Source organism: Oryctolagus cuniculus, chromosome 16 (assembly GCF_051225735.1).
Source record: "Oryctolagus cuniculus isolate XC-2025 breed Fujian yellow rabbit chromosome 16, ASM5122573v1, whole genome shotgun sequence".
NCBI classification, from domain to species: Eukaryota; Metazoa; Chordata; class Mammalia; order Lagomorpha; family Leporidae; genus Oryctolagus; species Oryctolagus cuniculus.
The window spans coordinates 91,553,021-91,578,326 of NC_142882.1; the positions used below are offsets into that span (position 1 = coordinate 91,553,021).

General features: G+C 41.6%; 1 protein-coding gene across 3 annotated transcripts in view; it reads left to right on the plus strand.

The window, feature by feature from the left end:
* Positions 1-25,306, plus strand: part of SPMIP7 (sperm microtubule inner protein 7) — a 52,434-nt gene that overhangs the window by 9,164 nt on the left and 17,964 nt on the right. Inside the window, exons 3-7 of one of the 3 annotated variants that reach the window (XM_002721588.6) lie at positions 12,186-12,259; positions 15,863-16,001; positions 17,766-17,833; positions 21,860-21,901; positions 22,907-23,014. In XM_002721588.6, coding sequence (XP_002721634.2) covers positions 12,186-12,259; positions 15,863-16,001; positions 17,766-17,833; positions 21,860-21,901; positions 22,907-23,014 — 431 coding nt within the window. Of the gene's footprint in view, positions 1-67; positions 11,234-12,185; positions 12,260-15,862; positions 16,002-17,765; positions 17,834-21,859; positions 21,902-22,906; positions 23,015-25,306 lie in introns of those variants that run through there. The other 2 variants (XM_089315974.1, XM_089315973.1) reach the window with 2 other exon arrangements.

Sequence of the window (25,306 nt, forward strand, 5' to 3'; positions counted from 1 at the left end):
TTGTGTATTCAATATTTTATTTTCTTGGAAAAAAGTTACTGTTTGTAAAATGCTTCTTGTGATCCAGGTACTGTACAGATGTTGCAGCCCCTGCATCTCGTGCTGGCCCTACAGCTGCACAGAGCGGAGAGGGATGTAGAAGCTGGTGGTTCCCAACCCAGTTGCTTTACTGGCAGGTGTCCCTGCCCACAGAAGCCACCAGCCTGCAGGACTGCACTCCCCCACACTGCCTGCACACTGCCTGATGACTGGCTGACTTCCTGAGGAAGCAGACTAAAGCTGGACTCCAGCTGGAACTACGGGCTCACTAGGTTCTCTTCCTTATGCTGCTCGCTTTCCCCACTCCCCTTCACCTGCGGACATCCCCACAACATGGCACTGGAACAACACTCCTGTCACGGTCTCTGCTTCTAAACAGGACACTATCATGACTCCCATGTTACTTGAGAAAGGTGAAGCCCAGTGATGTTAAGTAACTCACTTTAAGATCATACAGGTAGTAAACTTCAAAAACTAAAAGCTAGATATTTTCCAAATTTAAGGATTATATGTTTAAATAATTTTCCTATATGGATTTCATAATCTCTAAACCATTGATATTTAAATTAGGATACTTGAACAGAGATACATAGATATGAAAAGACTTTTTTTAAAAAGTTTATTGAGATATATTTTACATACCAGATACAACTATTTGATATATGTAAATCATTGTTTTTTTTTCAAAGATTTATTTATTTTACTTGAAAGAGGAAGAAAAGCAGAGAGAGAGAGAGAGAGAGAGGTCCTCCATCTGCTGATTCACTCGCCAATTGGCCCCAACAGCCGGAGCTGCACCAATCCAAAGCCAGGAACCAGGAGGTTCTTGGGCATCTCCCACGTGGGTGCAGGGGCCCAAGGACTTGAGCCATCCTCTGCTACTTTCCCAGGCCATAGCAGAGAGCTGGATTGGGAGCAGAGCAGCCGGGTCTTGAACTGGCACCCATATAGGATGCAGGCACTGCAGGTGGTGGGTTTACCCACTACACCACAGCGCCGGCCCCGCAACTCACTGGTTTTTTTTTGTTTTTTTTTTTGTTTTTTTGTTTTTTAAGATATGTACGGAGTTATGTGACCACAACCACACTGTAATTGTAGAACATTTTCACCACTCCAGAAACACGGGATCTACTATCAGTGAAGACATAAGTACATCTTAAGGAAGTAGTTTGTTTTTCTGACTCCTGTCTGTACTGTTTTCAACTCTGATCTGCTTGATAGTATACCTGCAGTTAGTGTCACCATCTTCTTTTCACTTTTCCCATCACAAAAAATCTTTGTAATTTTGCCAGGAAGGGGGTGAGGCATACCTCCCACACATCAAGAGTTGTACTCTGGTATAGTGCATTGAAACAAAGAGCATGCTCAGACACCTACACCCATGGTGGGTCTTCAAATTCTTCCTTGTCCTATGCCTTTTTCTTTTTTTCTTTTTAAACATTTATTCATTTATTTGAAAGAGTTACACAGAGAGAAAAGGAGAGGGAGAGAGAGACGGAGAGAGAGAGAGAAAGAGAGAGAGAGAGAAAGAGAGAGAGAGAAGTCCTCCATCTGCTCGTTCACTCCCTAACTGGCCACAACAGCCAGAGCTGTGCCGATCCAAAGCCAGAAGCCAGGAGCTTCTTTGGGGTCTCTCACACATCTACAGGGGCCCAAGGACTTGGGCCATCTTCTTCTTCCTTCCCAGGCCACAGCAGAGAGCTGTATGGGAAGTGGAGCAGCTAGGGCTCAAACTGGTCCCCACAGGGGATGCTGGCACTGCAGGCGTTGGCCTTACCCACTGTGCTACAGCGCCGGCCCGCCTTTTTCTTTTAAAAGGAAATAGTGGCATTATGGATGGGGTAATTTGGCCTGACTTGGGAAGGTGATGAAGGTGATTGCCAGTGCAATAAAGGTCTAAGTTTTCAGTTTTACTTGTTCATTCCCTAAACTGATAAAGAATCCATTGCTCCTGTAGGTAAGTCTTGTGAGGACAATATTATTATTTGCAATTAAAATAAAATAGAGTAAATTGAAGACATTGGTACCTTTTTAAAATTTAAACTGCAGATTCATGGCAGAGTTCCCTGCTCTGAGTGTTTAGAGTTGAAATTCTGAAGTAGATGCTTGTCATGGGAATAATCCTAATTAGCATATTTATTTGAATTTAAACTCAGGCTTTTTGTGACAGAAATAAACCTGGATATTATACTCCCAATAGTGGAAGCTCAGTAACATGGACTGATACTTCCAGTGGTAGAACAACTGGATAATTTTTTCTTAAAATATCAAAAATATAATAAGGTGTAAAGACAAATTATTGGAACAACAGAAAGACAAAATGCTAGAATTTAAGTCTAGCATGTAGGGAGCACTTTGACCTTGCAGGAATTTACTGTTTTGGAAGAGGCAACTGGGAATTTGAGTTGGACTTTTGGTAATTTCATAAAGGTAGAGATCAAAAGTTGAAGTAGATGTATGAAAACCACCCACTATTTTTTTAAAACATTTATTTATTTATGTTAAAGTCAGAGTTACACAGAGAGAAAAGAGAGAGAGAGAGTTACACAGAGGCAGAGAGAGAGAGAGAGAGAGGCCTTCCATCTGCTGGTTCACTCCCTAACTGGCTGCAACAGCTGGAGCTGCGCCGATCTGAAGTCAGGAGCCAGGAGCTTCTTCCGGGTGTCCCACATGGGTGCAGGGGTCCATGGACTTGGGCCATCTTCTGCTTTCCCAGGCCATAGCAGAGAGCTGGATCGAAAGTGAAACATCCAGGACTTGAACTGGTGCCCATATAGGATGCCAGCACTGCAGGTGGTGGCTTTACCCGCTATGCCATAGTGCCAGCCCCCACTCACTACTTTTGGATAAATATCTGGAAGTCTGCACCCCAATAGGTCAGTGGTAAAAAGCCCTTGGAGAGCCTTCAGTTTGAGCTTATCAAAGTAAATGAGAAAACTTGAAGCACTGAACTGGGATTAAGGTGATCCTAGATTGCTGTCATTCCCAGGAAACAGGCAAATAAAATAAAATTCTTTTTTGGAGAAAAATTATATCTTACTAAACCACAAAGTATTTCCCTGAAAAACTTTTAAAATATAATGTTCAACACACAATCAACAATATCCAAACACATAAGGAGAAAGTTCAGCAGAAGTGGAAATCAGCAGAAATGAGAAAAAAGAAAAAGTGCACATTTATTTTAAACCTTAGAAATATGCATAACTGTTCAAGAGGAAAAAGATGATTGGGTTTGTGGATTATATATACATGAATTGTGACAATGCTGCATCTTAAAATTTAAGTAAAAACTGGCTGTGGACAAGAAAAACTTCCTGAGGTAACATGTCCACAAGGTGGGACATGCGGAATCTCGCAGAGCAAAGGAATCATTTTTGATGAAATTGCAGACAACCGGGGGCCAGCGCCGTGGCTCACTAGGTTAATCCTCCACCGGCAGTGCCAGCATCCCATATGGGCGCCAGGTTCTAGTCCCGGTTGCTTCTCTTCCAGTCCAGCTCTCTGCTGTGCCCTGGGAGGGTAGTGGAGGATGGCCCAAGTGCTTGGGCCCTGCACCCGCATGGGAGACAAGGAGGAGGCTCCTGGCTCCTGCTTTGGATCGGTGCAGTGCCGGCTGTACCGGCCATTTTGGGGAGTGAACCAACGGAAGGAAGACCTGTCTCTCTGTCTCTCTTTCTCACTGTCTATAACTCTACCTGTCAAATAAATAAATAAAATAGCAGACAACCAATAATCCACAAGTAGAAACTGTCAAAACTGACCAGCGGATGAAGTAAAAAGGAGTAGCACATACAACATCTCTAATAGCACAGCAATCTAAAACATACATCATTGTTCAAAGAGATAAAGAAACTGAATGTCTAAGTAAAGCAAAATTTGAGGAAAAGAACAGGAGCCAAATGTGATTTGACACATGAAAATATTTATTGTAAAAAGTTGTTAAAAATGTTTGTTCCTCAAAAAGACCCAATGAGTTCCTAAAAGATTTTTTTTTTTTAATTTATTTGAGAGAATCCAGGGTTCCTGTGATAGAAAGTTCACAAAGTGAGTATACACTCCAAATTATTCAACATAAATAGGCAAAGGAAAATGTGACACATTCTCAATGTAAGAGACAATCTAGATGCTAAAATTATCAGGGGTTTTCATGTAGCAACTGTAACAGTGATCAATGAAATAATGAAAGATACAAATGCCAGAAGAGTAGATATGTCAGCATAGAAATAGAATGCATAAAAAGTAACCAAATGGATACTTTTAAGCCCAAATGACTCACATTTTCACATGGAAATTATATTAACTTAATAGCAAGATGGATACAACTAAAAAGAGTACCAAGTATTTGAAGACAGATGTAGACCTTATTTGGAGAGGGGGAAAGGAATAAAACATGAATGCAGATTCAAGATGACTCAATAGTGAGAATCTGCACTGACCTCAGCTGCAAAAGAACAGAAAAACAAAGGTAGGACCACATTCTCAGGGGACTGAGTGAGAGAAATTTTCAGTGGAGAAGTGACAGAACAGAGCAAAGACTCCACAGGACAGGAAGGAAACGGGACAGACAAACCCCAGTGGCTGGCCATGCCACCTGCCACTCTTGCGTACACAGCTGCCAGATGGGAAACACCATCTTGCCAAGATGGGGCAGGAAGAAGTTGCCCCAGCACCTCACCACTGGCAGCTTTAACTGAGGGAGAATTACACAGCCTCCACTGAGTTCAAGTCCAGCCTGCAGGGCTGCCTGGGTCTGAGCAGTGACTTCGCTCCAAAGAGAAGCCGCATTGCCTCCCTCCCTTCTTCTATCCCACCCCACCACAGATGCCAAACTCAGTTTACTGTGAGAGGAGAGTCACAGCTGAACTCTGTTCTCACTCAGCAGACAGCAAGCGATCCTCCTGCTACCAGAAGTGACGAACAAGAGCCAGAGTTAGGGCAGTTTACGGGAAGGACCCTGCAACTGTGAGAGTTCTGGGTGTAAGCCCTGGAACTCTGCCAACTCTCTGATCTACTGGGTTCCCCTCAGCTTCTTGAGGCTAGAGCCAGCAGTAACTCATAAAAAATCTGGGCCAGACCTGAGGAAGTTCTCGCCGTACCTTTTAGCCCATGGTCCTGGGAGCCCCAGCCACAAGCTCCAGCATCACATTTGCATGCCACATGAGAACTGGGGGCAATTCTGCTGTGCCTTGCAGAACCAGAACTGTTGGTGTTGGATGGTTGGAGTAATTCAAACTCCCCATATCTGCAGTGTTCTGTTTGTATTGCTTTGCTTCAGGAAGGTGGCTATAACCATTCCCAACACCTCTGTCCCATGCTGGGAGACCTGGGAAACTACCCACTGTATCTTGAAACACTAAGAATGTAACAATCACTGTAACTTCTTCAAACCCATTGGACTCTACCTGATGGAACCAAGGGAAGAACCTGCCTGCATTCCACCTCTGTGGACCTATACCTGCCAGTGCAAAGTCTTCTGTATACCTTGTAATCACCTAGTTTATAAGCTCCAGCATCAGTCTCACTCTCCCAGAAGGACCTGGGAAGGGTCCCATCACACAGTCCTCAAGCCACAGCTATTGGAGCTTTAAGCCCCAGCATCACACAGCCTTGCCACTGGGACAGTCTATTTTTTGTCCCTCAGCACAAAGAACCATGCCCTGGCTACCACAATCCCTAGTGTAACTGACACCCAACTCTTTGAGGACTGATGAGGCACAGCCTAGGAAATCCACATTCATATCAAAGACACAATTCTATCTCTACAATCTACCACAGACTAGACCACGCTTACTTTTAGACACAGCTGACATTGATTAAAGCGAAACAAATCGCTCAGAGGCTACACTTCTGGGCTAGAACCAAACCTAGAACCAAAGCAACAAATGAAGTGATATCCTCTATTTCATATAAACATTAAAGTCTTTTCCAATAAAACCTATTCCATAAAAAGAAGAGATTATTAGACCATTTGCACAGATGTCAACATAGGAACACAGGAAACATGAAAAGAAGTGTAGCACGATACCTCCAAAAGAATGCAGTAGTGTTCCAGAATAGATCCTGATCTGAAGTAAACCTATAAATGCCAAAAATAGAATTCAAAATAATGATTATAAGGAAATGCAATGGAATGCAAGATAATGCAGATAGACAGATCAAAGAAATGAAAATAGGAGACATGAGTGAAAAATTCACTGAGAAGATAGAAATTATTTTTTTAAAGATTTTATTTATTTGAGAGGTAGAGTTACATACAGAGAAAGGGAGAGATGGAGAGAAAGGTCTTCCATCCACTGGTTCACTCCCCAAATGGTTGCAATAGCTAGAGATGCACTGGTCCGAATCCAGGAGCCAGGAGCTTCTTCCAGGTCTCCCATGCAGGTGCAAGGGCCCAAGTACTTGGGCCATCTTCTACTGCTTCCCAGGGCAAAGCAGAGATCTGGATCAGAAGAGAAGCAGCTGGGACACAAACTGGTGCCCATATGGGATGCTAGTGCTGCAGACAAGGGCTCAATCTGTTTCACAGAACCAGCCCCCAGATGGAAATTATTTAAAAGAACTAAGTAGACATTTGACGATGAAAACTTTAATCAATGAAAGAAGAATACATTCGAGAGTTTCAACAACAGAACTGACCAAGTAGAGAAGAGAGTTTCTGATCCAGAGGACAAAACTTTTAAAATAACCTATCAGACAAAAATAAAGAGAAAAGAAATTAAAAGAATGAACAAAGCCTACACAAAAGTTGGGACACCATTAAGCTGCCAAATATTCACATTATAGGGATTCCTGAAGAAGAGAGGGAAAAAGGTGTTGAGAACCTGCTAAAATAACAACTGGAAACTTTCCAAGTCTTGAAAAAAACACAGACATCCAGATACAGGAAGCTCAAATGACCCCAAGCAGACTCAACCAAAAGAGTTAAGTGCAGAGAGAATCTAAAGACAATAAGAGAAAAGAGGTTACATATAAAGGAAAACCAGTTAGACTAACAGCAGGCTTCTCAGCAGAAATGACAGAAGAGAATAGGATTATATATTCCAGGTCTTAAGAAAATTTTCAGCCAAGATTATTATATACATCAAAGCTATCCTTAGCACTTGAAGGAGAAATAAGATTTTACCCAGATAAGCAAAACCTCAGAGAATTCATGACCACCAGACCAGCCTTACAAGAAATTCTGAAGGGAGTCCTACATTAGAAGCAAACGTCATGAAAACACATGATACTACCAAATTCAGTAACAGAGTAGGTTGAATCAGCAACCAATCAACAAAATGAAAGGTGTTAATTCCTACCTATCAGTACCAACCTTGAACTTAAATGGCTTAAATTCCCCAGCCAGAAGACTTCAGTTGGATGAATGTGTAAAAAACCAAGACCCAATTCTATGATGTCCATTAGAAACTCACTTCACAAATAAAGTTACACATAGACTGAAAGTGAAGGGTTGGGAAAAAACATGCCAGGCAAATGAAAACCAAAACCAAGCAGGAGTAGCTAATACTCATATCAGATAAAATAGACTTCTGTTGGAAAACTGTAAAAAGAGACAAAAGATTATATTATAATAAGAGGAATAATTCAACAAGAAGATATATCAATCGTAAATATATATGCACCCAACACAAGACCACCCAGATACATACAGCAAATATTGTTAGACCTAAAAGGAGAGATACACTCTAATACAATAACAGTGGGGCACTTCAACACCCCCACTGTCATCAGTGGACAGATCATCAGACTTAAACAAAGATACATTAGAATTGAACCATACCATTGAGCAAATGGACTTGACATATTTATGGACCATTTCACCCGTACAGCTAGAGAATACACATTCTTCTCATCAGCACAAGGAACTTTCTCTAGGATAGACCATATATTAGGCCACAAATCAAGTCTCAGTCAGTTTCAAAGGATTGAAATCACACCATGCATGTTCTCAGAACACAAAGGAATAAAGCTAGAAATCAATAATAAGAGCAATATAACATGCAAATACATGTAAATTAAACAACATACTACTGAATGACCAATGGGTCATTGAAGAAATCAAAAAAGAAAAAAAACTTTCTTAATTAAATTAAACATATCAAAACTTATGCATACAGCAAAAACAATATTTAGAGGGAAGTTTATAGCATTAAGTACTTACATTAAGAGAAAAGTATCAAATAAACAATCTAATCAGACATCTCAAGGACTTAGAAAGACAAGAACAACCAAACCCCAACTTAACAAGACGCTAGAAATAAGGGTCAGAGCATAAAAGTACAAAATTGAAACAAACAGAAAAAAGAAATCAACAAAACAAAAAGCTGGTTATTTGAGAAGATAAACAAATTGGGCAAACGTTTAGCCAGACTAACAAAGATAAAAAGAGAAAACACTCAGAGGCTGGTGCCTTGGCTCACTTGGTTCATCCTCCAGCTGCGGCGTAGGCATCTCATATGGGCGCCAGGTTCTAGTCCCGGTTGCTCCTCTTCCAGTCCAGCTCTCTGCTGTGGCCCAGGAAAGCAGTGGAGGATGGCCCAAGTGCTTGGGCCCCAGCATCCGCATGGGAGATCAGGAGCAGGCACCTGGCTGCTGGCTTCGGATCAGCGCAGTGCGCCAGCCATGGCAGCCGTTGGGGGGGGGGGGGTAAACCAACGGAAGGAAGACCTTTCTCTCTGTCTCTCTCTCACCTAATAAAAAAAAAAGAGAGAGAGAAAACACTCAAATAAAATAGAGATGAAAACATACATTACAACCAACACCAGCTGAAATACAACGACTCATAAGAAACAATGTGAACAAGTATATGCTAATGAATTGGAAATCTTGAAGAAATGGACAAAGTCCTGGATATGTAAAACCTACCAAGATTAAATCAAGATGTGGAAAATCTGAACAGACTCATAACAAAAAAAAAAAAAAATTGATGCAGTAATTAAAAGTCTTCCATCAAGGTAAACTCCAGGACCTGATGGTTCAAGAAAGATGTAAAGAGAACTAACTCCAGTGCTTTTCAAACTATTGCAAAATATTGAACAGGATAAAACTCTGCCAAACTCTTTGCAAGGCAACATCACTCTAATACCAAAACTGAATGAAGATAAAACACAAAAAGAAAGCTACAGACCTATATTCTTGATTAACATAGATGCAGAAATTCTCAATGAAATATTCACAAACTGAATCCAATGCCACAACAAACAGATCATACATCAGAATCATGTGGGATTTATCCCAGAGATGCAAGGGTGATTCAGCATTCACGAATCAATAAACATCAGCAGAATGAAGAGCAAAAACTATATGGTAATTTCAAAAGAAAAAGCATTTGGTAAGATTCAACATCCCTTTAGGATAAAAGCCATCCAAAAATTAGGTATAGAAGAAACATATCTGAAAATTATAAAGATTATATATGACAAAGAACAGACTAAATCCTACTGAATGAGGCACTCTGAAAGCATTTCCCCTCAGATCTGGAACAACACAAAGACGTTCACTTTCACCACTCTTATACAATATAATATTGGAAGTATTAGCAAAATCGATTAGGGAGGAGAAAAAATAAAGGAAGACATCAAAATATCAGTGTTTGAAGATGGCATGCTGTTGTACCTGGAAAAACCTAAACACTTCAAAAAAGCTGTTAAATTGAAAAACCAATTCAATGTAGTTGCAGATTACAAAATAAACATACGAAAACCAGTAGCTTTTTAGATGCTAATTATGTACTCAAAAGGGACAGATCAAGAAAGAAATTCCCTTCACAATAGCCACACACACACAAAAAGCCAAGTATTTAAGAACAAATTTACTCCTGGCTCCTGCCATCGGATCAGCGCGGTGCGCTGGTCGCAGTGCGCTGGCCGCGGCGGCCATTGGAGGGTGAACCAACGGCAAAGGAAGACCTTTCTCTCTGTCTCTCTCTCTCACTGTCCACTCTGCCTGTCAAAAAATAAAAAAAATAAAATAAAATAAAAATAAAAAAAGAACAAATTTAGCCTAAACTTAAGGCCTGAGACTTTAGAGTTGCTGAAAGAAAATGTAGGGGAAATATTTCAAGATATTGGTGTAGATAATGACTCCCTGGATAGGAATCCCAAAGCACAAGCAACAAAATCAAAACTAAAGGGCTGGCACTGTGGCTTAGCACATGAAGTTGCTGTGTAAGGCAAAGGCATCCCATACAGATGCTAGGGTAAGTTATTTCAGAAAATAAACATTTCTCAATTAATTTTAGGCATGTAACCTAATATAATGAAAGTAGACAGAGAAACTACAAATTAATGTTCCTCATATATCATGACACAAAAAGTTTTCCAAGGTATTAACAAATTAAAACCAGCAACTTATAAAACTAATGATGCCGGCACCATGGCTCACTAGGCTAATCCTCCACCTTGCAGCGCCGGCATACCGGGTTCTAGTCCCGGTCGGGGCGCCGGATTCTGTCCCGGTTGCCCCTCTTCCAGGCCAGCTCTCTGCTGTGGCCCGGGAGTGCAGTGGAGGATGGCCCAAGTACTTGGGCCCTGCACCCCACGGGAGACCAGGAGAAGTACCTGGCTCTTGCCATCGGATCAGCGCGGTGTGCCGGCCACAGCGAGCCAGCTGCGGCGGCCATTGGAGGGTGAACCAACGGCAAAGGAAGACCTTTCTCTCTCTCACTGTCCACTCTGCCTGTCCAAAAAAAAAAAAAAAAAAAAAAACAAAAACAAAAACAAAAAAAACTAATGATATATCATAAATAGGTTGTAAAATCAGAATCAAAATGGAGTGAGTGTGGCTAAAAGCTAATGCAGACCTCTTGCTTCTATACATATTAGCTTTGCTTGCTAACAGCTAAGGGTGTATCTTGTGAAGCCATGTTGGCCCAAATTCCCAGGAACTAGGTTGACCGAAATGTGTCCTTCACTGTTATCTTACAGCTATATCTTGGATCTGCTATTGGGTTTGTTATTGTTAACTGTTATCTTCTGGTTTTCCTTTTTATTGTTCACTGCATACCAGGGGTCCAGTTCGAAATTGTGAGCCCTAGTGGACATAATACTATAAAAAGCTGTGTAACCCGCTGTTGGAGGCTGCACTCTGGTAAGGAGTGTTGGTCTGGATCGGTGGCCAGTCCTGATGGGTTACCTTGCCTCTCATTTGTCTCTCATTTGCTTCTCATTTTCAATAAAAGTCATGTGTGACTGTCACTGGTTTTTGTAATATTAGCTGTGAATGCAACAAAGTAACAAGTGATATTTATCTCATGAATGCAAAGTCATTTAACATTCAAAATTAATGTAATTCAACATACTAACAACAAAAGAGAAAACTGGCTCCTGGTTGCAAATCAGCCTAGCTCTGGCCTTTGCAGCCATTTGTGGAGTGAACCAGCAGATGGAAGGTCTCTCTCTCTCTGTCTCTCCCTCTCTTTCTAATACTATGCCTTTCAAATAAATAAATAAACGTTAAAAAAAAAACTAAAACTAAGCAATTGGGATTGATTATACAAAACTCGAACACTTCTACACATCAAAGGAAACATTTACAAGTACAGACTCACATCCTTGAAAAAGTTACTGAAAATTAAACTTCAGGGAGAAAAAAATAAAATCAAGAATAAGAAGGGGGGAAAAAGTATAAAACAAGTAAAAGTAGGTAAAGAATTGGTAAAATATCTTGAAAAATCAACTAAATAGTAACCATGAAAGATGGTATTATTGGTTATTTAATAATAAATAATTAAATAATATTGATAAGAGATAGAGATATATAATATTGATAAGGGATAGAGAAGTATCTCAGAGTCAATATCCTTGTGCTAGAAGACAAGACAAGTAAGTTTGATATTTTTGTTGTTTTGGTTACATGGTGCTAAAATTAACTATTTACCAACCTTTAAATTTTAAAAGTATCTTATAAAAATATTATTTTCCATTAACTTTCATATTCATTTTGTAAATTTTAACTATCAAGAAAATAGATGCATAATGTAAAGTTCCAAAATAGAAAAAAGGAAAAATATGGAAGCATTAAACCTGGTCAAAGAATAGCTTGGGAAAAGAAAAATGAAGAGGAAAAAAGAGAACATGGTGAATAATAAACAATAGCTATTTCCATTTCTATTTGGTCTCTTCTAACACATTATTTGTGCCTTCTAGGATGACCACAAGCCACTTCAACCAAACAAAAAGTGTGATGCAAAGGACTCATTTTACAAGTCCTCCACACAGAAGTAAGGATAATTCTGATAACAGATACATTATTGAATAAAGCAAAGATCTCTTTTTGCAAGTAGCTGTGTTTCTAAAGAGGAACAAAAATATAACTTGAAAATAGATAGATCCTATCTTAGAAAGTGATGTCAAGGAGAAGATACATGAACCCTACCTTAGAAGATGGTAAGTGTACCAGACAAAGAAGAGGCAAACCAGGACAGGATCGGTAATGCTGTGGGTTCAGGGTAGCAGGCTTCATTCATAAACAGGAGCTCAGGGGTGGGGAGTTTCTTGAGGAATGAGGTTTGAGTAGAAATGTGGGAAGGTGGAGGAGCATCCGTGCGTGCACTCACAGTGTCTGCATACTCGTAGTGTAACAGAGCAAAAGCCCACGTGGGAAGTGTGCAAACGTGCTGCAGAAGAACAAGAGGCAAGGGTGTGAAGACAAGTACAAGGAGCAGGAGAGGCGAAAGCGGGGGTCAGAGAAGTGCTGGGAACCAGCAGAGCGTGCAGGGCACGTTGAGCCTGAACTACCAAGGATGCTATTCTGAGTGACAGGAGACTTCAGCAGAGAAGTGGCAACCTGAGACATACATCAAGGTTGTGGTGGTGGCTGCTGTGTTCCAGGTAGATTGTGTGGAGAGCAGTTGGACTGTTGCTGTCTTCTAGGAGTGGGATAGTGGTAAGTTGGAGTAGGGTGGTAATAGAGGGAATTGAAGCAATGGTTAACTAACCTCTGGTATGTGTTGAATGTAGAAGCAATACATTTTCCTAATGAAAATGAAAATGAATCTGAGAGGAAAAGGACTCAGGAATTGTCCTAAGGCGTTAGACTGAGCAGGTGAGTGGACTTGCGTTGCCGCTCCTTAACAAGAAAGCAGTGGAGCAAGCTTTGGGCTTCAGCTTTAAATGCATCAACTCTGAAGATGTCCATTAGACACCCGAATGGACCTGTCAAGTAGGCAGTGGGATATATGGCTGTGGCATATGGGAGAGAGCTCTGGGCTAGAGACTGCCTGGGTATCAGGGGAAGGTAAAGGCATGGACGGATGATGATGCTCAAACAGATGTGCTGTCAGAGCAGCAGAGAGCACGGAGGCCTGGCATTCCAACACGAAGAAGCCAGAGGAAAGCAGGAACCAGTGAAAGAGACTGAAAAGGGCCTAGCAGGAAAATGAACAGTCTAGTGCCTGCAAGGAGGGAGTGGTGAACTCGTGACGTTGTACAAAGAAATCCAGGAGGCTGAGGCTGAGAGTGGATGATGGATTGACCAGTGGATATAGAACTCAGCAAACTGATAGTTTGGAAGCCACGATGCATAGCGCATTGTGGAGAAATGGGTGGAGAGGACGAGAGAGGACGTAATGGGATAAAGGAATAACAATTCATGTGACAAGACACTCCATGTCTGCCACTGCGCTTCTTGCCTCTCGCCTGTTGAACACTGCAGACATACTTTATATTTTAATTTCATGTGTTTTTTCTTTTTCTTTTTTTTTTTTTGTTTGTTTGTTTTTGGACAGGCAGAGTTAGACAGTGAGAGAGACAGAGAGAAAGGTCTTCCTTTTCCATTGGTTCACCCCCCAAATGGACACCACGGCCGGCACGCTGCGCCGATCCGAAGCCAGGAGCCAGGTGCTTCCTCCTGGTCTCCCATGGGGTGCAGGGCCCAAGCATTTGGGCCATCCTCCACTGCCTTCCTGGGCCACAGCAGAGAGCTGGACGGGAAGAGGAGCAACCGGGACAGAATCTGGCGCCCCAACCGGGACTAGAACCTGGGGTGCTGTGCCACAGGCGGAGGATTAGCCTAGTGAGCTGCGGCGCCAGCCAACTTCATGTTTTTCACTCAGATTGAAGGTCCACCTGTGACCAAATAGTTCTATGAAAATATGTGAATACCTGCTATCCTAGACAATTTATGCAACATAAAGAAAGCTGTGATAATATGAGGTTGGATTTCAGAGTCTTGGCACCAAATAGAAAGGAGCACTGTCCATGAGCAGCCTTGGATTCCAATGGCAAGTCTCTGATGTCTTGGACATCCTCTCTTCATTTTGGTTCTCAAAATTCTCACCCTGAAAATAAAGGATTATGACGACATAGACTCTAAATCCCTCTCTGGTTTTGGGTTTGTGTTGTTGTTGTTGTACTGTGATCTTAAATTTTATTCCATTGGTCATCTTAGAAACAGTGAATATTTTGGTTAAAAGCATGATATTTTACTTAGAATATGGTTATTTATTTTTACAAAATAAAGTATTAAATCATAATATTTAGTGGTATCTGTTTAAAAATATAAAAATTTTCTTGTGCAAAAAGGTTTATAACCTCTATGGAAAATTCCACAAAATATTCATAAAATATATCACAGGTTCAGTGAGGTATCTTTCAAACTTGTAAACCCAAATCCACATAACTGTAATAGTTGTGCTCTGGGGGTTGGCATTTGGCACAGTGGTTAAGATACCACATGGAATGCCTGTGGCCACATATCAAAATGCCTGTGTTTGAGTCCCAGCTGTACTTCTAATTCCAGCTTCCTGCTAATGCACTTCCTGCATGATGGCTCGGGTACTCAGGTTCTTCCATGCATGTGGGAGACTTGGATTGAATTCCTGGCACTTGGCTTTGGCCCTGGCTGTTGTGAGCTCTTGTTGAGTGAACTAACAGAAAGAGTGTCTCTCTCTCTCTCTCTCTCTCTCTCTCTCTCTCTTTCTCTCTCTGCGAGTGTGTGTGTGTACCTTTCAAGTACATTTTTTTTAATTGCATCCATTAGGGTTGCTGGAGCCCTGGAGCCATGCTCAAAATTTGTGTAATCTGGTTGTGTTCATGTAGAATGGTGGCATGCTGTTAATTCTTCAGAGACAAATAATGGGGAATTGAGTCCTGACTTTGATCTTGGGAGCTGAGTAACCTTAAGCAAGCCAAACCAACTTTCTTAGTGATAGTTTATTTGTATTATTTGTATTAGTGCTCCTCCTTGCCTGCTGTGAACGTCAAAGGAGATTTTTTTGTAAATGATGAGCTGTGTGCAGGTGTGCACATTAGTTCCTGTTGCTGTGTGACTAAGAACCGCAAATGTAGCAGCTTCATTACCCTGCAGCCTGCAGGCCGGCAGCTCAGGCACGCCCTGCCTGGGCTCCCTCTCAGGGTTTCTCCAGGCTAGAGTCAGGTGCCCTCTGCAGCTGTGCACTCCTCTCCCAGGATAGGTCAGGCTGTTGGCACATGCAGTCATTGCCCCTGGGGCTCTCAGAGTCGTTTGTAGAAGGGCAGCTAGAGCATTGTTGCTGTTCTCTGCCTCTTTTCAGGGCTCATTGATTCAACCATGTCCACTCAGTACAACCCTCCTTTTGGTGAACTCAAATTCAACTGATTCAGGACCTTAATTACATGCACAGGATCCATTGTGCTGTACAAAGTGACATATCGCAGTCGTGCCGCCTCATAGTTTCCACTTGCTCTAGGTTTCCTGGGGCAGTGATGATCTACAGAAGAACATCCCAAGGCAGGCACAGTGGAGTCATCTTAGAATTCCGCATATTATGGACTGTGATACTCTTATTATCAGACCAACTGAAGACCTGCTTTCCATGAGATATCTTTATTTAATGATTTCATAGAGCTTATGAAGTTGTTCCTTGGGACAAGATGCTGCCACCAAAACTCGATCCAGAAGAAACAACAGTGGAAAAGGCTGCTGACCCCCTCTCACAGTGTTTCACCCTGAAGAGATACGAAAGTGCACCAGCAATAACCCAGGTCAGTTTCACTCCCAGGAGGTAGGAAAGTGTGCTGGCAGTGCCCCGGTCAGGAAGTGTCCCCTAGCAGCTGCGTGTTTCTCACTGCTACTAACCAAACATCAAAGCCTCAAGTCACCTCATTCTTGAATCACATAAGCAGCCAAGTAAATATCTATGTTTATGGAGTGCCAAGCCCCATCTTCCTAAACAACTGCTGACTGCAGATACTTTAATATTATCACTATTGGAATTTCTAAATTTATTATTTAAATCTGACCTTTTTCTCAAAAGGCCTTTTACAGTGATTGGGTTTATACTTAAAATTACAAAAGAAAATATAAATAGCAAAGAAAAGGAGAAATGATTTCACTAGATAACCTGTGCTGAGAATCATTCTTGAAATAGGACCTCAAACCTAGCTCTGTGCTTTTCAAGGCAAAAGGGGAAGAACTTGGCTCAGATTGTCATGTGATATCATCTCTTAGCATGTGATAAAACAGAGCTTACTGAGGCATCAGGTGAGGTGGGCATTCTTTTCACCTCCAAACACAAAGAATTTACCACGTGGATTCTTGCATCCACACCACAGCCAGCATTACTTTTTCTAAAGTGTGAATATGTTCATGTTTCTCCATTGATTCAACCATCACATTACACAAAATGAAACCCATGCTTATTGACGTGACACACAGTCTACCTGAGCCCCTCCTGGGTCTCCTCTCTCCCATCCTCTTCCTCCTGCTGCTCCACTTTGCAGCCCAAATGTTAGGGCACATGGTTCTGTTCTCTCTCCACTGAGCTCTCTGATGCTCAGGTTTGTCCTGCTCTCTCCTGGGTCTTGCCCTTTGTGCACCATATTCCAGTGCCTCCAGGGCTCACTGTGCCAGGCTAAATCCCAAGCATTCTTCAGGTCTCATCCGAGCCCTCACTTCTGACCTCCCAACACTGGGTCATGTGGCACTACTCTGTGATTGTGAAGTTCCTTCCACATCCTTGATTCCCACATTCTTCTGTGCCTTATCTCTCCTTGGGCTTTTTATCATAATGGAGTTTTTGAATCCTTGCAATCAAAGGATTAAAAACAAATAATCCAGTTATGTTGAAATGTAGCTCTAGACACAGATACTTAGGAGGTCCATGAACCCCAGGTTAAGAGGACTATGTTATCTTGTGAACTTCTCCAATTTCTACAGTGAAAAATGATAATAAAAGAGGAAAAACATGACTCTAGTGTAAAAATTTAAGCCTGAATTTTCACATAGAAATTAAAGTTAATTGAAGGACAAAAAATTTTCATGCTCCTAATTATTTTTTAATGATTTCTAAACTACCTCAACATATTTTTATATCCATGTACAAAAATAGGCCATAATTTGCCATTTCTTGGTGTTAAATTATAGTAGTGTCCAAAGTCTTTCCCAGACATGAAGAGGTTCAAAGTTCAGGAGAGAGGCTGGGCTGGAGAGGGAGACAGGCCCTGCTGCAGAGCAGGCCGAGGGACCCCTGCAGGATGGAACTGACAATCACACCATTCCCATGGGCTTGGAGCCCAGTGAGGAGAATGAGGCAGATTCCAGCTATGGCAAAGCAAGTTAAAAGTAGGAGTCTGAGAGCGAAGTGGAGCCCACCACGAGTTCCTGGGGGTGCTTGAAGAGTGCTCCTCACAGAGAGCCTGGGCTCAGCTGTGATGTGAAGGAACGATAAAGGACATTGAACTTCTAGCTGAGAACTTCTAGCAGCTTGTTCATTAAGTATCTAACATTAACTTTGATGATAATTCTAGATGGTTGGTGGTCTCTGGGACAGATTTCAAACAAGATCATTCTTGGCACCCATCAAACCAGTCAATTTGTAAGTCTTCTCTCTTAAGGTTCTCATCACTGGAGTTTTCACTGTCGTTGGTTATTGGACTTGCCCATCAGTATAGGGTGGGAGGGGGCATAATTCCCTCACCCCACCCCCATGTTCCTGGGACAGAGCAGCAGGTGGTGGCTCAAGTGCTTGGGACCCGAATCCCAGTGCAGCTGCTCAGTGTCTCCTGCCCTCATTTTCTTTTAACCCTCCTTAAAATTTAGAATATTAGATATACCATGGACGTTTTAAAGCAAGGGATGCTTTATAAATGTTTTGACATGAATGCTTACCTATTTTGTGTTCCATGAACTTCATATAAAAGGAGTTATAAATTATTTTCCATCAACTTTTGTATCATACAGTTGGTTTGTGCTCCATTAATGTTAAAAACTATGCATTTATAACTGATACTTTCCTTTATTTGATTTGGTGCATTGAATCTAAAAAAATCTTGGTGTTTCTGACTTTGGAAATGTCACTATTTTATTTCTTTTGGTGGTGATGTTATTAACACAGCCCACCACCAAGATTATCATCTCTAATCATCTCTTCTACTTTAAATTCATTTTAAAATATTTTATATATGCAAAAAATGTATAAATAAGAACATGATATAAACTGTGTCCCTCCTCTCCAGCTTTAGAAGCAAAATACTGTGCAATAGAGGTGGCCCCTTTATAAACTGCTGCCTAAACACATCTGCCTTCCTCAGGGGTCCCAACTATTCTGGATTTGATGTTCTGCATTTTCATGCATTCTTTTAGCCCCGTAAAACATACTAGTTATTGTTAAACAATATATTGTATTGTGTTCCTTTTCTACAAAGTCAGTATACATGGTATCATATACTCATTTGTGACCCTTACCATTTTGTTCTGCGTTGTTAAGATTCAAACATGTTGACATCTGTGTCTCTCTGTTATTTTCTCTGCTATGTAGTCTTTCATTGAATGGATAAATCACAATGTATGTATCCATTCTCAGAATTTAATTTTTCCCTACCTTTTAGTACAGCTGGAACAATTATTCACATATCTTCATGTACCCAAGGATAAAAATGTATGTGGGAGAGACATTTGGTGAATCAGCTTAAGTTGCCACTTGGGACATCCACAACCCATAGTGGAAACAAGTCCCAGCTACCTCACTTCTCATCCAGCTTCCTACTAATGTGCATCCTGAGAGGTAGCAGGTGATGGCTCAAGTAGTTCAACCTCTACCACCCCTGTGCTTGACCTGGTTTGGGTTACAGGCTCCCGACTTCAGCCCCAGCCCTGGCTGTTGCAGGCGTTTGGGCAGTGAATCAGAAAACGGGGTTCTCTCCCTGTCGCTCTCCTTACTCTCCCTGTCTCTCTTTCAAAATAATTTTTTAAATATTTAATTAAAAATCAATATGAATCTTATAAATCTATGCTTAATATGTCTAGAATTTCTGGGTCAAGAAGTATGTGTGTTTCTACCTGGTGGGTGTTGCCATATTTTTCTCCAGAAGAGTTTTTTTTTTTTTTTTTTGGACAGGCAGAGTGGACAGTGAGAGAGAGAGACAGAGAGGAAGGTCTTCCTTTGCCGTTGGTTCACCCTCCAATGGCTGCCGTGGCCGGCGCACCGCGCTGATCCGATGGCAGGAGCCAGGAGCCAGGTGCTTTTCCTGGTTTCCCATGGGGTGCAGGGCCCAAGCACCTGGGCCATCCTCCACTGCACTCCCGGGCCACAGCAGAGGGCTGGCCTGGAAGAGGGGCAACCGGGACAGAATCCGGCGCCCCGACCGGGACTAGAACCCGGTGTGCCGGCGCCGCTAGGCGGAGGATTAGCCTAGTGAGCCGCGGCGCTGGCCAGAAGAGTTTTAACAATGAATTCACCCACTGGGAGGTGCTGGAATTCCAATTCCTGCACATGGTTAACAATGCCTGGAATTTTTAGATTAAAAATCAATTTTATGAATATGAACTTGTACTTCATTATAATCTTAGTTTATTTATGCCCAATTACTAGTAATTGTTTTTGCAAATTTGTGAATTACTTAGATTTTCATATCTGCAACTTATCTGCTAACTTATTTGCCACTTTTGCTATTGGGTTGTTATCTTTTTTGTTTTCATCTTTTATTATTCTGTATAAAAATTCTTTATTGGTAGCATTCATCAAAGTGTCTTCCTCTAGTCTGACTTTTCTACTTTAAGATACCCTTTGCTGAACTGAAGTTCTACATTTTATCATAACCAAATCCATCAATATTTTCCTTTAGTTCTTGTTATTTTTGTGGTTTTAATAAAATATTCCCTACCCTGAAATAATTTTTTAAAAAGCTGTCTTTCTTTTTTCCTCATGATATTTAAAGTTCTGTTTTTCATATTTTTCTCTTTAACTGCTGGCTGTTCACCGTAACTTGTGATGTGTGCTGGGATCCACTTTCTCAACATGAGTAAGCCAGGCCCCTAGCGTAGTTTGCTGAAGAGACTTCACAGGAGAGTTCAGTCAGGGAGTTGTGGCCTGTTGGCTGCAGCCTGTGAGGGTGAGTCACAGTTGGAATTTTGCAAAAATGAAACAGAATAGAAAATATTCACGAATAAGCTGGAGTCTTAAAACAGAACTATATATTTTCAGCAAGTACCATGGCCAACAGTGAAGGGTGGTGTGTGGTGTGAGATAGACAGATTCAGCAAAGAAGCGATCCTTCTATCCAGGAAGAGATGGGTCCATCTGCCCCCAAAGGTTACATCCCACTTGCCGTCTGTGTGATGATGGCCAACGTGATGGCCATCGGCTCAGTGAGAGCCTTCACGTTACACAGTTCATTTTGTATTTACCTCGTCACAAATGATTGCAAAGCACATGCCGGGGGTGGGGCGGGGGGGGGGGGTGACCCAGTCAGCCACATGAATAGTGTTTTCAAAGTTTTAGTTATGAAGAAATGTTATCAAGGATAACATTTCAAATCTTTGACAGTTGGAGCACTGTAATAAAACTAGTGTAAAATGCTCTTTATATGCGATTTCTTTTATTATTAGAAGAGAAAAGAATAATGAAGTGAATCTATACAAAGCCATAATCAAGTTTTGCAATGCGATCTAGGAATGCAAATAGTGACAATATTGAGAAGAAAACTGAGGCTTGTCAGAAAACTTGCATTTTATTGAGCCATATCTAAAAGTAATGTAAACCTTTTTGATAGAGATTATTTAAATATAGTTTTTAAATGTGTAAAATACATTTATAGACTTATAAATTTAATGATAATAAGTAAGAAATTGAAACATCCAAAACCATTCAAGATCCTCATGCATACAGCACATTGAAATTATTAATAACCCCATTCAAATATTTTTAAATAGAAGATTTTTACTACTAATTCTTAACACGTGAATGCTAATTTTTAAACCTTCCCTGGCATCTTTCTATTTGCCTACATGCAGTAAGGAGCCAATGGCTGCCCCAGAGGCTGAATGTTTTTATCCCTGCCTCTATGGATTCACTGCATTTTTGGTGACTCCTTAGCTGCTAAATGAAAGCTGGGGGTCCTGGTCAGTGCTGCCCTCCCACCCCAGGATCCTGAGGGCAGCACTCACCTGAGGCCTCGCCTTCCTCTATGCCAGTGCTGCTCCCAGAAGCCCCCACCAAAGCCTCTGTGTGAATGTTCAGAACAGTTTTATTCATTTCCTCGGTCGATAAACAACCAAGGCACACGGCAGCAGGAATGGGCAGGGTTCAGCATGCACGTGGGGAACACTGAGCAGCAGTGAAAGAAGGAAAAGGCAGCAGACAAGCAACGATTAGGATGGAGGTTAAACGCACTTTGCTCGGTGAAAGCAGCCAGTCCCAGAGGTTTATGTGTCGTACAGTTTCATTTATAAGACATTCTGGAAAAGGCAAAACTACATCTTTAATCATTTTTGTTTAGAATTACCAATTTTAGAGGCCAACTGACATAGGATATCTCATTTTGATTAAAGAATTATTATAATAATTTGATGTTTTTAACTTAACATCCATAAATCATTTTCCCATATTGTCTCTTTTCCCAAGTGTGAGTCCGAGTTCTAGAAGTAAATATATTCCTCTATATACGTAAGTAACATTTCTCACTGTTATTAAAAATCTAATACTTAGTCTGAATTGTAGTGTCTTTTAGCTCACTTATGTTTGTAATTCACTTTGTAGGACAAATGTGTATTCAACATAGTCCTAATATTTTCCTGGCACACTGTCTATTTAATGTCAGGAGTTTCATCAAATGTGTGTTACAGAGTTCGATTTTAAAATGAGAAGTGATATTTCTCAGTTATAGTTTGTGAGATAATATCTCATACTTTATTATTTGCCATATTTTGGTGCTGAACTACACCTTACACCATTTTTTGGTGCAGAAAACACTGTGTACTCATGAACACTGAAGTGCAGGAAATGCCATCTCTGATTTTTCTACATTTAGATTAGGCTTTGCATGGATGGTAACAAAGTGCATTAGCCACCACTGGGGGTCTTCCCCTCTTTTCTGACTGAAGGCTAACCAGGAACAGAGTAAATGCAAGAACATGGAGGACAGGTCTCCCACCCCGTTACTGTGGCCTCTGATGCCCTTCCGCAGAAGAGACCAAGGTTTCTTCTAGTGGCCCCAACGTCCCCAGGTCGCTTTGTGATATCAGTGCTACCTCGGGACATTGCACTGCCCCGTGGGCCCGTGGCCTGAGGCTGAGGCCCCTAGCCCCTAGCCCCTAGCCAGGTTCCCTCCCCTGTAGAAGCATAGAGCCGGCCTACACTTGGGCCCAGGTGCCACAGCGTCCCGTGGGGAACTGCAGCAACAGCCCACCCCTGTGCTCATCAATGCGGAACAGTGCTGCTCCTCATGTTGGGACAGAGTGAGCTCGGACCAAGAGGCACAGATCCTCTTCTCTGAAGAAGGGAAAACCACCTCCGTCTCCTAAGGCCCACTGTCCCACCACCATGCTTTTTCTTTTTGTATTGGGAGGTTTGGATCCATTTTGGGAAATAAAATTCCCTTTGGCAGTTAGAACACTGTCCCGCTATTCCTTATCAAGAACCGTGGGTCTTCTTTTCTTTTCACCCTGACAGTGGTCATGTGCAGTCCACAAATGCTGATGACGTGGACAACCCCTTTGGAGACATCACGTCTCTTGCCAAGCCTCGGCGCTCTAAGCCTCACTACACCAACACGGGCCGGTGAGTTGTGTTCAGAATCATTCCACTTGTTACTAAGGATGAAGCCTGGTGATGGACATTATTGTAAATGAGGGAATGACACGATGCCTCACCTGAAGGTGACTTATGAAGAGAGCCGTTTGTTTCCTGAGAGAAGCAGTGCTTGCCACAAAAGAGGGTACCGTTTTGGGGACTGACTCACCTGGGGCTCTGAGTAAGTCACTTCCTTTCTGCGACCTCACACCCTCCATCTGAAATGCGTGGGGCTAAATGCCGACGAGCGAGATGAAGGAGGGTGGGTGGATCAGTAACGTATGTCAAGCTGCTGTGTTGTACAGAATCCTGGGGACTAAGTTGTTGATTCTTCCACACACCCTGAAAGGAAATTACTGCTGTTCAACGTGGTAATTCTAAAAACTGTAAGGAAGCATTCGGGAATAAAACCAATTTAAAAAATATTCTTCAAACACAAAAAATTTAACAATGTTTCTCTTTTGAAATGTATGTTTGAATATTTTTATATTTATTTATACTTAAAACATATTTGAATTTTTAAAGGTTTTATGAAACATTCTGGCTAAAGAATCAAAACATACTCTTTTGGGCCATTCTTCAAAGTTTGTAGAGTAATCTGCAACGTTTTCCAAAATGTGCTTTAAAAACTAAGCGTTAACATGAATTGATGGGGAGTGTGTCCTTCCATCCCATCTTCCTGTTAATTTCTGTTTTTAAAGTGAAATTATGAAAGATCATGTGAAATCTGATTTGGACACTAGAGGGCCTCCAAGGTTGCAAAGTTTCTTCTTTTGATCTTTTTGAAATTTTTTGACAGAATCTTAACCTTTTAAAACAAAGAAGTTTTTTCCATTTTTATTGTGAAATATTTATATATACAAAAAGGTATAGTGTAAATATAACATAAAATAGCAACAAATAGCATGTATACCCCCATTGAGCTTCAGAAATAAGATTTACTGGCCAGCGCGGCGGCTCACTAGGCTAATCCTTCTCCTGTGGCGCCAGTAGCCCAGGGTCTAGGAGTTCTAGTCTGGGTTGGGGCGCCGTATTCTGTCCTGGTTGCTCCTCTTCCAGTCCAGCTCTCTGTTGTGGCCTGGGAGTGCAGTGGAGGATGGTACAAGTCCTTGGGCCCTGCACCTGCATGGGAGACCAGGAGGAAGCACCTGGCTCCTGGCTTTGAATTGGTGCAGCACCCGCCACAGCAGCCATTTTGGGGGAACCAACAGAAGGAAGACCTTTCTCTCTGTCTCTCTCACTGTCTAACTCTGCCTGTCCAAAAAAAAAAAAAAAATTTGCTAAACTCTTTTAAAGCTCCTCTTCCCCCCGCAACCTCTGTGCCCCAGCTCCCCTTCCCCCAACCCAGAAGTCATCCCTATTAGCCTTTATGCTTAACCTTTCCCTGCCTTACTGTATGATTTTACTAGAAAAATATGAAGCTGAGCCAAGTACTGCGTCATTTGCCCAGCAGGTCACTAGCTGAAAAGACTGCATTCCATATGATGTCCGTCGCATAAAATCAGACGTCAAGGAGCACGTACACTTGCTTTGTGCCAGAGACTAGAGTACCATCAAATGCAAGTGGTTTTCTGAACTTTCCCATCAAAAAGTTTCTTACAAAGAACTGTCTTTAGCATGTTAGCTGGGTCTTCCCCGTGATCAGTGGCACTTAATCACAGCTTGCAAGCCAGGCCGCACCCCTCCCCCTTTGATGGAGTCATTCCTGAGGATCAAGGCTCCTGACTCTTGAGTCTAATGATTCCTTCCTTGAAATCACTCGTTTCCTTACAGCATAAGCATTTTCAAATTCCCCTCCTTAATTGACTTTGTTTCTCATCACCAAGTCATCTGACATGCTCAGGTTTTATTGGCGGTGACTTCAGTAGTTTAAAATAGCCTACTGGTTCTATGGTAGAATGGAATCTAATCATCATAGAGAAGTGAGTAACAGTAAAACCATTCTGGCACAAAAACATGAGTCTAATTCACATTTGGCAGGTTCCCACCTGTCATGTGCATTTCTGTTCTTGCATTGGAATATTTACATGGCTGTGATCATGTTACCTATAACAGTTTTAGCAGTTTAGCTTCACAGAATAATTATGGGCACATATTTTCATGAATTCATCATAATCCCTATTGGGGCAGGTGTACTGTAATTGACTAGCTCATTAAGTTTGCATATGTAAATTGTTTCCATTTTTTGCTATGATAAATAATGTCCTCAAACCCCTTTTGCGTGAGTCATGATTAAAAATGATTACTTAAGGAAGCTTCCTTCAAATAGATTCTGGGATG